Source organism: Pristiophorus japonicus, chromosome 21 (assembly GCF_044704955.1).
Source record: "Pristiophorus japonicus isolate sPriJap1 chromosome 21, sPriJap1.hap1, whole genome shotgun sequence".
In the NCBI taxonomy this organism is placed as follows: domain Eukaryota; kingdom Metazoa; phylum Chordata; class Chondrichthyes; family Pristiophoridae; genus Pristiophorus; species Pristiophorus japonicus.
The window spans coordinates 68,675,036-68,691,589 of NC_091997.1; the positions used below are offsets into that span (position 1 = coordinate 68,675,036).

General features: G+C 45.0%; 1 protein-coding gene across 1 annotated transcript in view; it reads left to right on the forward strand.

The window, feature by feature from the left end:
- Positions 1-15,821, forward strand: part of LOC139234079 (tetraspanin-3) — a 60,864-nt gene extending 45,043 nt beyond the window's left edge. Inside the window, exon 7 of the mRNA XM_070865005.1 lies at positions 15,172-15,821. Coding sequence (XP_070721106.1) covers positions 15,172-15,264 — 93 coding nt within the window. The 3' untranslated portion in view covers positions 15,265-15,821. The remainder of the gene's footprint in view (positions 1-15,171) is intronic.
- The last annotated feature ends 733 nt before the right edge of the window (positions 15,822-16,554 follow it).

A 16,554-nucleotide genomic window follows, 5' to 3' on the forward strand; every position in this document is an offset into this window, starting at 1 on the left:
TCTCCCTCCCCCCCCCACCCCCTCTCCTTCCCTTCTCCCCCCCACCCCCTCTCCTTCCCTTCTCCCCCCCACCCCCTCTCCTTCCCTTCTCCCCCCCACCCCCTCTCCTTCCCTTCTCCCCCCCACCCCCTCTCCTTCCCTTCTCCCCCCACCCCCTCTCCTTCCCTTCTCCCCCCCACCCCCTCTCCTTCCCTTCTCCCCCCACCCCCTCTCCTTCCCTTCTCCCCCCACCCCCTCTCCTTCCTTCTCCCCCCCACCCCCTCTCCTTCCCTTCTCCCCCCCACCCCCTCTCCTTCCCTTCTCCCCCCCACCCCCTCTCCTTCCCTTCTCCCCCCCACCCCCTCTCCTTCCCTTCTCCCCCCCACCCCCTCTCCTTCCCTTCTCCCCCCCACCCCCTCTCCTTCCCTTCTCCCCCCCACCCCCTCTCCTTCCCTTCTCCCCCCCACCCCCTCTCCTTCCCTTCTCCCCCCCACCCCCTCTCCTTCCCTTCTCCCCCCCACCCCCTCTCCTTCCCTTCTCCCCCCCACCCCCTCTCCTTCCCTTCTCCCCCCCACCCCCTCTCCTTCCCTTCTCCCCCCCACCCCCTCTCCTTCCCTTCTCCCCCCCACCCCCTCTCCTTCCCTTCTCCCCCCACCCCCTCTCCTTCCCTTCTCCCCCCACCCCCTCTCCTTCCCTTCTCCCCCCCACCCCCTCTCCTCCTTTCCCCCCCTTCTCTCTCTCTCTCTCTCTCTCTCTCTCTAAATGTCAGCCTTGATACTGTTCAAGTTCTGAACCCACGATTTTCTGACTCTGGTGAGAGTGCTACCAACTGACCAAAGATTACATTCTAAGCCAGGTTTATAATGTGATAAATAAATTATTGCGAATCCTGTATTTGTTGGCCTGTATTTTTATTATTAGAGGTGTAATCATTTTACCTTGGCTGTGATATGTTGCTTCAGTATATTTGCTGCATTACAGAAACGAGTGTCCCGCAGTTATGTTGCTTCCCACAGCAGCTCTTGGGACCTAATGAGAAGTTGCTGCTTGGCTGTTATTAAAGCCATACCTATATTTTTATATATTATATATGGATTTGCTCTTGTTGCATTGTCAATCAATATCCTTGCTCCAAATCCCTGCACAGCGTCGCCCCACCCCATCACCAGATTTATATCCAGCCATCTGCCCTTCAGTCCTCCAACTCTGGCCTTTTGAGTTTCGCCCTTCACCCTACCATTGGTAGCGGCACTTTCAGCCACCTCAACCCTGATCCCGAACTCTTTCTCCCCCTCTCTGGCTTGGTGACCATTCCTTTAAGTATTTTTCTCCTCCCTCTGAAGTGACATTGGATGTTTTTCTACATGAGATGCTGTATAAAATCACTATAGAAACAAACTACAAAAATTAAAGCCACAGAAATAGAATGGGTGGTGGGAAGCTCCACATCGAAAGTATTTTGTCCTGAAATATGGAATTTGGAAGAAAAAAAACGGCTTGCCGACTTGAGTGGGGGAAACGTTAGTTTTATCAAACAAGCCCTCCTGGGAAGTTTTTGAAAAAGCTTACCTTTGCATATCTCTGCATAGTGCATCTACAGTCCATACTGTAGATGTGCTATTTAATTTATAAAGAAAGATTTGAGTTTTAAATTGAATGCTGGGAACTGCAATTTGTTAATAACTGAGAAATGGTGAGTGTAAAAATAGATTAATCTGCCAACAGCAATAATTCCATCTATAGTTTAGGAGGAGCACTTTATTTTCTCAGCATAGGGATGGTGTTGCTGAGGAATGCAACATTTTCCATTTCAGGCACCTGGTGTCCTCAAGTGTTTCCAGGTCAGGTACAGCAGAGCAAAGCTCTTGCTAATCAGTCCCGATGTGGCTCAGCCTGACCTCAAGACTGTCTACTGTGCTTCTGTGTAGCACATTTTCCCTTTCCCACACCAGCTAGCCTAGGTCTGAATGACATTGCCAATCAGTGCTGAATTAGGGATGGCTTTATGCTGTTGGCCCATACCCATTAGGAACTGGTTTGAGGTTGTCCAATAACATTTCCCATGGACCCTTAACAGCCAGCGGCCTTTCATCCCATTAGTCCCAGCGCTGAAGGGTATGAGTCTGATCCACTGTACCATCCAGTCCCCAATAACTCTGCTAATAGGTGGAACCAAACTGGATGCCCATGCCAAGAGTCTTTGTTGAATCAATTATTTTCTCCTGAGAAGAGACTACCTTGCATAATGCCTCCAATTGCACAGCCAAATCTATAAAGAGATTAAAAGGGAACTGAAAATGCTGGCGATGTATTGCAGACCCATCGACTTCCAAAAGAGAGCATATTTGTTCATGTCTCGGATGGAGACCATGGGTTAACTCGCATCCCAGTATTTACCGTACAGAATCATTGCATCTGAGGCAGTCTAAAAACTGACCAGCTCTTTTCATATAGATTCATTATGGTAGCTTTAGTCGTGCAGATTTACACGGTACTTTCTGCTGTCAGTTTTGTTAAAACATTAATCCTTCTGTCTGTAAAATCACAGACAATGACGACACTTTCTCCAGGTTTATCGATTCAACGGCTCAGTATTTTTTCCCTCTAAAAACCAACAGCTTCTTGCGGTTTTTTTCCCCCACACTGCAGTTTGTAGTAACACATGGTGCTTTTGGAAGAGTGTGAAATCCTAGTTCTTCTACCCCTCCCCCCCCCCCCCCCCCCCATGTCACCTAGTATTTCCTAAGTAGCTGTGAGTGCTGCTTTATTTCCACACTAGATGTATATGATTGCAGGCTGGGTGATTCACCCTTTTCATTCCCTGAGAGAGCCTGGTATCCCTTCTGTACCAAAAATTAACAGTGGGCAGCAGGAGTTAGTGTGTGTGTGTGTGTGTCTCTCTCTCTCTCTCTCTCTCTCTCTCTCTCTCCAGCTGCTCATGCACCTCCTGACCCCTGTGTTCTTAATTTTTAAAACAATCAGCTAACACGCTCAACATCTCTTTCTTGTTGAAAAGGTTTCAGCTTTTAAGAACACAAAATTCTGAAACATTGGACGCTCTGCGTTGACCCGGAGCAGCAGCGCCAGACGGGGTTGAGTGTTTTTTTTTTACTGAAGCAAGCCTTTGAGCATGCACACTGACCCCCATTGTGTCACATCCACACAATAACAGTATCCTGTGGCAACTTTACTCAAACCAGGCAGCAAGAAAGAAATAACTTGGATTGACATTACTGTTTGCCTTGGTTTTTTTTTTCAAACCAGTGCAGCATGTGGATCCTACAAAATTCATAATTCCTTTTGGGGAAATAATTTTAGAAACATTCAATTGTTCTGTGTGTTTGTCACTTGCCCAGATGTATGTGCGGAATCTGTCTCGAATTGCAAGCATATAGTTGCCACTTGCCGATGCTCTTTTAGATTATTATGAGGGAGGATTATCGGTCCGCAAACTACACTAGACCTGTAATTAAATGACAGGCATCTAGCCGTACACTGGTGAGTGTCCACTATGCCTCAGACCCCCACTGTTCCCTTTTTCTTCCCTCCATTTTCTTCAAAATAATGGGTTAGAACATAAACAGGAGCACGAGTAGCCAATTTGGCCCCACGAGCCAGCTTTCCCCATTCAAAAAGATCTCAACTCCATTTTCCCACCCTATTTCCATATCCCTTGATTCCCCTAGAGTCTAAAAATCAATCAATCTCCAACATACTCAACGACCCAGCATCCATGAATTCCAAAGATTCACAACCCTTTTGATTAAAGAAATTTCTCCTCAGTCTTAAATGACCGGCTCCTTATTCTGAAACTGTGACTCCTAGTTCCAGACTCCCCAGCCAGGGTTACGTCCTACAGAATATCCTGAACCTCAAAACGGGACTGTTGAAAGAGCACGTTGCAATATTAGTGCATGCAGTATGACTGGACTGAATCTGATCCTTAACGGACATGTTTTTTAACTGCCTCCAGGTCTCTCTCTATTGCAACAACAACTCCTGTTACACAAGATATAGCAATTCACAGGATATTGTACCATACCTGATCAATTGTCCTCTGACTCAAACTGGCCTTAATTACTTGGCTATGCTTTGGTCAATTGGTGGCTAGTGGGGGTGCCAGGTTTTTCTCAGCAGATGGAGAAACTGGAGTATAAGATTTACTCTCTCTTTCTAGTTAATTATCCAAGGCTGTGCACCTCCAACAGACACTGTTGGGCCCTGTCATTGACTGGAGATCTGGGAACAGATTCTCCAGCCAGCTTCTGTTCGATGGCATCTGCTGCAAGCAGATGTTGAGGGGAAATTAAAAAAAAAAATAAAATAATTGTGTTCCTGTAGCATTATCCCTCTGTGTTCATTCCTCCAAAAAAAATGCTTTGTAGCAACCCCATCACTATGGATGTTTTATTGACCTCAAATGGCCCTGTGTCCCTGGAGCAGGGAGGAGTAAAGCCATGGTGTCTTCCTGAATGTTACCTAGCGACTCCAAAAGTGGGCATTGGGCAAGTGGTGTGTAACATTTAGTGGTGAAGTTTAGGAGGTGGGTGGGGTGGCTTGACCCATCCACCTCCATGGCACGAACCTGGTATTGCAGTACTTCCAGGAACGGTGCAGTGGCTCTCGGCCTTTTGGCTAAGAGCATTGGCGCAGAGTGATCCTTGATGTGTGCAAGGTGACCTCTGGCGTTTGTGATTTGACAAAGAATTGGAAAGATTGGCAATGAAAAATTTATAAAAATAAATAAAATTTAGCTATGAAGTTTGACCATATCCACAATCTGGGTTCATTCATGAAGAATGATGAGCGGAGTGCCCATGGAACTGTACTCTAGCGAGAGTTGAAATCATCTGGAGAGAAGGGGAGAAAATAGTTGTTTTTTAAAAAAAAAAATGCTTTTGGTAGTGAGGGGGCTTGGTGCTGTTTTTTTTTCCCTCATCTGTGGACTTTGGTTTCACTGCATGTATCTTGGGTTGGTGAGGAAGCAAAGATTTGAAATACCTTCCTTGGTCAGTCCTAATATCTCCTTTTATGTAGCTCGGTGTCAAATTTTGTTTCATGACACTCCTGTAAAGTGCCTTGGGACATTTTACTGTGTTAAAGGGGCTATAAAAATGCAAGTTATTTTTTGTGAAGACATCTGGAGGATGTGTAAAAATTATTTTTTTGTATGGACTGCATCCTGCTGCAGTGCGATAATGTGGCACTGCTTTTGTATGGGTGCTGTTTTAATTCAGGTTCTCAAGCTCCAGCATCTATGAGCTGACTCCTGGTCTGCAAACGCAACAAGGTGATTCACTGGTATCCTGAAATCCAACCTAAAACTTTAAAAGTGCCTTGTATTTACTACTGAAAAGGTTATAATCCTGTTCACTTCATATCTCTCTCTTTTGGTTTCTCCTTTTTGGAGCTGTATAGATTTACGGCAACTTACTTTGGAACTTCTTGCAAAACTACAGAATGTTTTTATTTGAGGTGTTGCTGGGTCAACTTCAAAAGACTGTCGCAGTAAACTTGTCAAACTTCCAATGGGCTTCAAAGGCTGGGATCTCTTGTTCCAGTGACTGCTTTGCTGATGGGCGTGATTCAGGGTGTGGGAAAGGTTGTAACTAGAAGGCATAAAGGGTATCCCTTTACCCATTGTAATCTACTCCACATTGTTTACCAGTTTGATTTGTGTTGTGCGACTAACCGTAGGGCTAGTGAATGACTCAGCGTGCAGCAATTGGAAATTTTCTCTGGTGGCTTGGTAGCTTTTCACTGCCCTCCCCCACCAATCTCCAAACTTAACTTTTACTTTTCCCCCTCTCCTTCACTTGTAGATTTACACAATATTGAAGGAAAAATAAACTGCATTTAATTGTACCTTGTGTCCTCAAAGAATCTTAATGCACTTTAGAAACAATAGATTACTTTGTTAATTCCAGGCACCACTTCTATCGTCAGTTTGCATCTAGCAAGATCCTGGAAACAATGAATGAATGACTAGATAATCTCTTTTTTGTGGTATTGGCTGAGGCAGGATTGTTGACCGGGACCCTCCGAGAACTGCCTTGAATAGTGCCATGGTATCTTCAACAGGCAGGTTGATCTGATCCAAAATAGGCATTTTGTTTATATGTTCATTAGTTGCTCTCGCCTCTGCGTCAGAAGATTGTGGGTTCAAGTCCGACTCCAGAGACTTGCGCGCACAAATCTAGGTTGACACCAATGCAGTGCTTAGGGAGGTGTCACAGTCTAAGGATAAGGGATAAGCCATTTAGGACTGAGATGAGGAGAAACTTCTTCACTCAGAATTGTGAACCTGTGATTCTTGACCATAGAAAGTGGTTGAGGCCAGTTCGTTCGATATATTCAAAAGGGAGTTAGATGTGGCCCTTACGGCTGAAGGGATCAAGGGGTATGGAGAGAAAGCAGGAGTGGGGTACTGAAGTTGCATGATCAGCCATGATCATATTGAATGGTGGTGCAGGCTCGAAGGGCCGAATGGCCTACTCCACCTATTTTCTGTGTTTCTGTCTTTCGGATGAGATGTTAAACCGAGGCCCCTGCTTGGGTGGAAGTTAAGATCCCATGGCACTATTTTGAAGAGCAGGGGAGTCCTCAGCTAATATTTATCCCTCAATCAACGTAACAAAGAACAATTATCTGCTCATTTCTTGCATTGCTGTTTGTGGGAGCTTGCTGTGTGCAAATTAGCTGCCGCATTTCTCACATTACAACAGTGATTACATTTCCAAAAGTACTTCATTGGCTGTAAAGTGCTTTGAGACGTCCGGTGGTCACTATCGAAATGCAAGTCGTTTTTTTTTAAATGTAATTTCTAGTTTGGTGCAAGTTGATCAGTTTGTTTTTCTGTTCGAGCACTAGGGCGATTGCACCACTCCAAATGAAGACCGAGACCTGTGATCACTGCACTCCCCATGTTTATTGCAGTACCCAATAGCGCATGTTGTGTGCTGCTTCAGGGCATTATTGGGTTTGTAGATTTTGATGTCCTGTATGTGTGGAGTTGGAGCGAGAGTACCAAATATAACCGTTTTATAAAATATTAGTCTATTTACATTGCCCTGGAAATCCCGGCCTTGCCGGCTCCGTACGGAATGTGTATGGACCCAGGACGGCATCGCAAAAGCCAATTTTCAGGGCACAATGCGCAGGCGCTGAAAACCAGCTTTTCCGATCTGTCAAGCTCCAGCTCGACAGATCCTCCGTATCTCGGGAGCGAGGACATTCGCACGGACAAGATTTATCCATATCTTGCCCAGCATATGTCCTGAAAACTCTTGCGCCTGCTAAAAGCGGCGCATAGCCTACATTTACAGGCGCAAGTGTTTTAAAACACACACAAACATTGTAAAATAACATTTTTAAAACACTAATTAAAAACCCAGCCCATTAAAGTAAATTTATTTTAAACCATAAATTTTTTTTTAAATCGGAAAAATATTTTTTATTTCTAAGACATAAATAACTTTAATTTAAATTAATGTTAAATATGTGGTGTATTTTTTTTTTCTACTTTTCATTAGTGTTTTGGGTGTTTGGGGGCTGTTTTTCAATCATAATGTGAACTCCAACTTACGGAGTTCCCATTATTATGAATGAAAAAATGCTGTACCTGGATTGGCTGCCCAGAGCCATGTGACTGCAGCTCCAACTTAGATGTCCTGATATGCACGCGCTCCGACGCGCAGTGTGTGAAGGCCTCAGGATCGGGATATCTCGTGGGCGCAGCAGGATCGGGTAAGTGCGCATCTTTAACTTTTTCAGTTGATCGCCCGCGGGAAGCAGCCGACTGGGATTTCTCTGCCATTAAGGATCTCCCAACTTCTCAATTCCATCCCAATGCCATGATTTGTGTGTTGTGCTGTCCTGTTCTGGTCAGGTACAAAAGGAATTGTGGTGCAACATGAAATTTATGCATCTATGTCTAGTTGCTCCAGGTAACACTGCTGTCAGTTACATGCCCAATCCATAATGGTTGTAACTGTGAGTTGAAATATTTGTGGAACATTTGCAGTTAATGTTGGCCTGCATTGTGCTGGGCCCATTTGAAAAATTCTCTGTTTACAAAAGTAGATTGAATTGTGAGGGGCCATTTATGTGATGCAGTAAACTGGCAAAATGAATAAAATTATTTTCTATTTTAACTACTCAAGTGGGGGAAGAGCTGTTCAATTGATTAGGCCTAGGCACTGAGCGCTGGAACCCCCTGTCTAAGCCCCTCCGCCTCTCTACCCCTCTTTGCTCCTTCAGACGCTTCTTAAAACCTATCTCTTCACCTACCCTAATGTCTCTGTCAAATTTGTCTCAACGCTCCTGTGAAGCGCCTTGAGAATTTCATTACGTTAAAGGCGTTATATAAATACAGGTGGTTGTTGATATGCATAAGTGGCAACCAATTTTGAGAACTGGAAACATTTTCAATGGGTATGCGGTAATGTGGAATTGGAGAAAACACTCCAAATGCTTGTATTGCAAATATTCAGGGATTTTAACATTGTCTCTTTCTGGCCTTGATGATATGTTAATAGCAACTGATGTCCGAACGCCTTGGGGTTTAAGTTTGATCTCATCCAGCACTCAATAGTATGGTTTCTAAATGGAACATGACTGGCTTGTTAAGCCTGCTCTGCCATTTTGTTAGCCGTGCCTCCTCTATCTCTGCCTTTTCTCCAAATATTTTCATGTTTCTGTTTCCCAAATAATAGGCAGTCCCTCGAAGCGAGGATGACTTGCTTCCAGGCCAAAAAGGGATGAGTTCACAGGTGTTTCAATGAAGGATCTAATATTCCAGATCCCAAACTACATCTTGAAGGGTGGGTGGAAGATGCCTGTGCGTGGATTGTTTTAACGTGTGGTGGCCGTAGCACACCAGCCACCACACGGGCTTGACAGAGCTAGGTCTTGGTCCAGTGGCAAGGATTACCCAAGACAACTGAAGACCAGCTCTGCTGCATGGGCATAGTGCGCATGGGCTGGCCCGTGCTGCCCCTGGGCCCTTGCCTCTTCTGGCCCTGAACTCACGACTCTCCTGGGTCCCAATTACATTACTCTGCATTCTCTCGCCGCCCCTTCGCCCCGACCTCGCCGCTCCTGCTGTATCTGCCCACGCTCCAATCACCGACCTGGACCTTGATGATGTCCCTCTTCGCTGCCGTCTCCAACCTGCACCAGCTCGCGCTGTACCTTGCCGTGGTACGCCGCCATGCTGTCGAGCTCGGGGCTCCTTTTTATGGCCCCGACCTGCCACTGATAGTCTCTCAGGTCAGGGCCACCTAAATAAATACCTCCATTGACTCCCTAACTTTCTGAGAATTTTCTTTCTGAATTTGCTTTTAACTGGCTTAATTTGAATTCTAACATCCTCCCCCCTCCCTCCCTCCCGATTTCACTGATTGAAGGAAAAGTGGCTTCCTATCTACACCTTTGTTTTTTTATTATTCTAAGCACTTCAGTCAAACCTCACCAGAGTATATAATATAAATTTACCTAGTCTGTCGCCAGGTGAATTGTTGTTGGACTTTCGCCATGACCAGTATATCCTTCCCTTGATGGGGTCCTAACCCTTTTTTTATATATCACTGGAGTAATACTTCCTTGCTTTTATATTCAGTGTACACTCGAGCCAACAAAAATGTACTTGCCAGACATTGCTGTGCTCAGCATCGTCATTGGTAGGGCAGACAGTGTGCACAAATTGTCTTTGACTTTGCTTGTTTGGCAGCCAAGTTGATTTCCCCTCAAATTTCCTTGCGATAGCTTCTCCTCCCGCTAAAGTTGGTGTCGTGTGAGGTTACAGTTTTGTGGAAACCAGCAGGACCTCCTTCACGTAGCCAGTAAAAGCTAGGTTTTTAAAAATGGAGTCTTAGAATTCAGCGGTTTTCTACGCAACGTGTCGGAGATGAAGTTCAGGAATTCAGCATTTAGCATTCGCACGGTTGATCTTTGCCTTCACCCCCTGCGTTCGGCTTCTTCCACCGCAACAAATCCAGGGGCATGCAGCAGAAACCACTCGTGGTTTTTGTGTGCGGAAGCCATCGGCAGCAGGAGGGTTTCTCCTCCCCGAGCAGAGTGGGGATGCTGGAGCAAAGCTCGCTGTGAATAACTAGAAGGACACTGTTTCTGATGTGTTTGGACACAGAACTTTAGATACTGTTAGAAACTTAAACCTGTAAATACCTTGTTTAACCACCAGAGGACTCATCCCCTGGAGTCCCAAGGGATAATCACAATCCCTTGGGAGCACCTGTACATAAGGAGGCCTCACAGGCTGGAGAGGCACTCTGGAGACCTCAATAAAGGACTACGGTTACACGTTACTTTGAGCTCACAGTATCTGGTCAGATTATGCAAGATATAGCAGATAGGTGCAGGATGCATACAGTGTGCAAAGCATTTTACTTGATTTTTAAAGCTGGACTTGTGACTTCAAAGTCGCAATCTCTCTCTTTAAAATTTGTTTGCTACGTGACTAAAACAGCACAAGGAAAACATGTTGTACAAAGTGGACCAAAGGTTTGTGTTGCTCTGTATGTTTGACAAACTCTCCTTAACTTGCAGTTTCTTTTTTGCGGTCTGGGTTATTTTTTTTGGTCTGGGTTCTCTGTCGAGGGATATAGCTCTCCCAGACTAGAGTTCACTTAAGGTGTAATGTATTTGCTTAAGAATTCATAGCAACACATAACAGCCTCTTGTTGGCTAGCGCAGAAACGATGGTAAGTACTGCAGGGAATCTAATACAGCCAGGGTGATCTCCTGGACTAGTTTTATCGCCTGAATGGGTCGGAGAGGAATTTTCCCAGATTTTTTTCCCCCCAATTGACCTGGTTTTTGTGCCTCCCAGGAGATTACATGGCTCCAGTTGGGGTGGAGTGTAGAATGTTTTGGTGCAAGGGCTGCCGCAGTTGTGTGGGGCAGACTGGTTGGGCTGGATGCTCTTTACCTTTCTGCCATTGTTCATTGTTCATAGGTTTATATGTAACCTTCAGGGCTGCTGCCCGAGGGCCGTGCGGCTCTTTGTCGGCCGGCGCGGACACGATGGGTCGAAATGGCCTCCTGCGCTGTAGATTTCTGTGTTTCTATTGCTATTAAAAACTAGTTGGTTTATTCGCAAAGGTTTAACAATCGCGCTACACATTCCCAGTTCATCCACCAGGCTTGCAACGACATGCCTCATTGTGGATGAGCCAGACCCAACTGGCTGGGGTTTTATTGAGTCATGTGAACATCACGTGACTGGCTAAGCCACTCACAGTGCAACAGATCTATAAACCTGTGAGCATACTCACCGGTGTACACATTACACATTGTGAACTTGACCTCCTTCCCTTCCCATACAAAAGTTGACATTTCAATCATTTATTGACCAGCCAAAAATTGACACTTTTTAAAAAAAAACAGATGGCTCCATCTGATGAGACCTATTTGTGCACTACGTGACACTTATTTGGCCATATTTTTGTTATGGATGACTAGTTTTTTTTAAAGCTGTGAAACCTTAAAAAAATAATGTAAAACCCTTAATATGAGTGCATAATTTCTTGTCAGTCTTGCATTACTGAAGCGATGAGCCATGACCAGCATATCCAGCTAGCTTCGATGTGACTGAAGTATCAAATCCTGGGTGGCTAGAGATGATTACAAGGCAGTAATCTAAGGGTCTTGTGTTACTTCACTGGCTGCCAGTGTGGAGCTGAATCAGATTGACTGCTATCTGAACCCATCTATTCGATTACAGCCTTCATCCACTCCCAGCAGTTAATACGGTTTCCATTCTGTACAGGTTTTGTCTTCTCTCTTTGTGCCAGCAGCTGCTGCCAGTCAGGATGGGAACTGGCAACATGCACGGTGCATGATCCTATAATGAGCTTAACTGGGCATTGCCAGCAAATCCAGATTTCTCCCAACATCACAAGTTTTTGTTTGGCTCACCCTCAGTTTTGCTTATAGAATGAGGACCTAAAAGAACCGATTCTTTAGACTGCGTAATAGCTGTTGCGGTGTAAAATCCTGGGATGTTGATGTAAAGCTCGGTGAATTCTGTAATTGAATGTGGAGGTTGTAAGTTTTTGGTCTTGGTGCTTTATTTAAAAGATTTCAAGTGCAATTTCAGAAGCTCAGTTTCCCAAGCTGGATTGTTGTCGTCATCATCATAGGCAGTCCCTCGGAATCGAGGAAGACTTGCTTCCACTCAGAGTTCTCGGATGACTCTGCAGTCCAATATGTGAATTACAGTCTCTGTCACAGGTGGGGCAGACAGTGGTTGAAGGAAAGGGTGGGTGGGGAGTCTGGTTTGCCGCACGCTCCTTCCGCTGCCTGCGCTTGTTTTCTGCGTGCTCTCGGCGACGAGACTCGAGGTGCTCAGCGCCCTCCCGGATGCTCTTCCTCCATGTAGGGCGGTCTTTGGCCAGGGATTCCCAGGTGCCGGTGGGGATGTTGCACCTTATCAAGGAGGCTTTGAGGTTGTCCTTGAAACGTTTCCTCTGCCCACCTGGGGGTCACTTGCCATGTACCTGTCTGGGTAATGCTGCTTCATACTGGTGCAGACTGGGTAGAAGCAGTTGTATTGTAGCATGCCCTCAAATCTCAATTGAAACATCCTTCCTTTGGAATGTACCCAACTTCAAAGTGCATTGATGAATCGGAGGCTGAAGAAAATCTGGTGGCGTTGCTGTTTGAAATGCTGGAAATCAATGGATATTGTAGACCAAAGCAAGCCAGATTGGAGTTGTTTAACTCCATACTGTCCTCTCAAAACTAGATGACTAGTACATATTGGCTTCATGCGAATAAGACCAGGCGCCCATCAAATATGCTTAATGTGTTGAATGTCTCCCTTTTTAAATGGGAAAAAAAAAGACATTTCCTTGTATAATTTTCTTTAATATTCAGAAGTTGCCGATGTGTCTGGGTGTGGGTCCATGGATATCAGATGTCCATCTCCTGACTGTTATGTGCAATTCTGGACAGTGACTGTAGGTATACTGTCTGTGTGGCCCCCGGCCTGCGAGCACCATCGGAGCAGGCTGGGGAATGGAAGGAGCAGCGTGGTGGTATACCACTCCAGGGAGCAGGAGAGCAATGGCAGCGAAGAGGGCGACAGGATTTGACGTCACCAAGATCCAGGTCGGTGATTGGTACATGGGCAGGTACTGCAGGAGCGGTGAGGGAATGGCGAGAGATTGTAGAGGGATGTGATCAGGGCCAAGGAGAGGCGTGAGTTCGGGCCCAGAGGAGGCGAGGACCCAGGGGCAGCACGGGCTAGCCCACACTGCGATGTGTGTGCGCACCAGGTCCATGAAGCAGAGCTGGCCTCCAGTCGTCTTGGCTAACCCTAGCCACTGGACCAAGACCTCGCTCTGTCAAGCCCATGTGGTGGCTGGTGTGCAACGGTCAACCCACGTTAAAAAAATCCACCCACAGGCATCTTCCACCCTTCAGGATGTAGTTCGGGATCAGGAATATTAGGTCCTTCATTGAAACACCCGTGATCTTTTTGGCGTGGAAACAAGTCATTCTCAACTCAAGGAACTGCCTATGATGATGACTGTTGATCATAAGGTATCGGTCACCCTCATTCTTTCTGTCTATGTCTCTCCATGCGTATCTCTCTTTCTCCCTCCCTCTATTCTGCATCGTTGTCCCACTCGCTTGACTGTCTTTCCCTTTGTTTTGTTTCCCCCCCCATTTTCCCCTCTGCTAATTTGGAAGGCAAAGACAAAATGTGATTTGGGTTTGACTCTTCTATTTGTAAAATCTCAGTTGTATTAATGTAAATAATTCTTGTGCATTCCTCCAATTCTAGCCTCTTGTGCATCCCTGATTTTCCTTCGCTCCACCATTGGTGGCTGTGACTTCAGCTGCCGAGGCCCCAAGCTTTGTAATTCCCTCTAACCCACTCTGCCTCTCTACCTCTCTCGCCTCCTTTAAAACCTACCTCTTTGACCTGTCCAAATATCTCTCTGCTTAGAGTCAACGTTTGTCTGAACACTCCTGTGAAGCATCTTGCAATGTTTTACTACATTAAAGGCACTATATAAAATGTAAGTTGTTGCTGTGCCTCAGATTTTTTTGAAGTGAAATTTTTAACGCCAAGCTTTGGGGCTGCATAATGAGATATCAGTGCTCTGAGGATTGCTTAGTTAAAGTCTGGTGCAAATCTTATGCAATCATTTCAAAGCAGGAGGTTGACTGGTTGAACAGCTTTTCCTCCATTACATAATTTAACTTTTTATTCCAATCAGGAGAAGGGGGCAAGGCATGTGCCTCCTTTTATTGGCCAGCCTCCAGTTCAGTACATAATGGACCCAGTTGTATATTATTGCTGCTTAGTGAGTAGCCAACACTCTATTACATTCTGGTGGTGAGAACACTCCCATGTGTACTGTTGATCATTTATTTAACACTTGAAAACCTTGTCCTCGTGCATTAAGCCATTTGATAATGAGCTCTCCAGGCTGTGTACAAAGAGTTGCAAAAATGAAAGGAAAACTCAAGGAATGCAAATAATGTGCATGATTAAAAACTTGCCTTTTAATTTGCATTATTCTAAGTGCTTCTACTTCTGTTAAAAGCCCTTGTGTTTGAAATGTAAAATTGATCTTTTCCACAAGCAATCCCATGTTGGATCGAATGCTTGTTGTATGCTTAATTACATTATCGGGCAAATCAACCCAGTCTCTCTCTCCATGCCATTGGAGTTGTGAACCATTCTGCGCGCGCGCACAATTTCATCAGGAAAACTAAATTGCTGCAATGTTTGCGCCAAGTAAAAGGGAAATTTTAAGATCGGATTATATTGGGAGGCATTTCACACTAGGTGATCATGGTTATGGACGTAATAGTGGAGGCAAAAATGCTGCACTCATTCAAGAACTATTTTGGTGCTGCAATGGCAGGACTTTAGGTTGGTTGAAATAGGATGGGCTGAATGGCCTTCCTCATCTGTACTTGTGTGATCTTGTTTGGCCAGGTGTGAAATTAAACCATGTTATTTGTTTTTGCTCATCTTGCTCTTAAACCTTACGGAAAGGACCTGTTTTTGTTTGTGCGTGCAGTTAATCAGCAAGTCACTAATGGAAGGCACGGTGTGACGGTTACAGAGCTTGATGAATTTGAGTGTCCTTTAAGCACAAGGTGCTTTTTAAGTTCGGTTCACCCTAGTAATAGTTACTGTTTTCTTCCTAGCTCCTGGGCATGCTGTGTGCCTTCGTTGTGCTGTGCAGGAGGAGTGGGGACCCAGCCTACGAGCCCCTCATTACTGGAGGAACCTACGCATAATCTGTTTCCTGGGTGTTCAGTTTCTTTTCCCCGCGCCCCCTCCCACATCCTCCAAATCAATCTACCATTTTGATGACTGGAAAGCTCGGAAACCATTGAAGTGGTTCCCCTTTTTATATATATAAAGCACATCTTACACAGTCTGAACTGCCGGGGGATAGTTACACGCGAGTACACACTTGATGGTTGTACCCGAGGCCCTATATAACTCTTAGAGATTAAACTGTACAAAAATGACTACTAATACTGTAGCAATCAAAGAAATTGTAATCACTAGTAACTGATGAGCGTTTCACGAGTCTAATCTTCCAAGATTTAAGCATTAACTCTATTGTCCTTAACCTATAAACTGAATTTTGTTTTAGTTTTATTCGGTGTCTACTATCACGGTATTTTACATTGTATAGTTTTTTTTCCCTCCAGTTTGCTGTCTGTGTGTAGTGAGAGTTCTGATGAGAAGTTTTAAGTTGTCTCTTGAAATAATGCAGCCTTGTAGCAAGGATAGGGTATGTGAAGCTGAACTGAATTAATGAAAATAAAGATTGTTGAAACCAAAATTGTTGTTTTTTTTTGTTGTTGGTTTGAATGTGATTATGTGAACACAAAATGCACTACACAAAGCCAGACAGATCAGATGGACCCAGCTTTCATTCCTGGGTTCTGTTGGGTTGGCTGATCTCGCCCAGGGTGTATGTTAGAGTGCGATTGGCTGCAGCATCCATGGGCTAGGAAGGAGAAAAATGAAATCGCTCCTGCTCCTAATCAAATGGACGTAAAAATATCTCGTGGCACTTTTCAAAGAGGAGGTGGGGAGTTCTCGGTGTCCATCAGCCAATATTTATCCTTCAGCCAACCTCACTAAAAAATAGATTATCCAGCCGTTTATCTCAATGCTGTTTGTGGGATCTGCAAGAATCCGCCCTGTCTGAAGTAGAGGGGAATTAAAAACTGGATAAGGGGGTGGGGGTATTTGACTCCAAGGAGTTGTGTACACTGGGAATGGTGTTTTTAATGAAGTAATGTATTGTGACTTTGTTCACTGGGGAGAGAAGAAGGCACTTGGCCAGAGCTACTCATTGCTATAATGTGATTGGTGCATCTCTTTAGGCTCTTTTGGGTCAGGGTTAGTATGTGGAGGATGGAATTTTCCTTCCTGTTTGAGAGCTTTGCAGACCAATCTACCCATTATTCTGTCTCCTTTTTCCAGATTTGGTGAATTGGAAATTAGTGACTTGACTTTTTTTGTTGGTGGAAAGAACACTGAACAACCCAACACAGGTGAGTGAATGG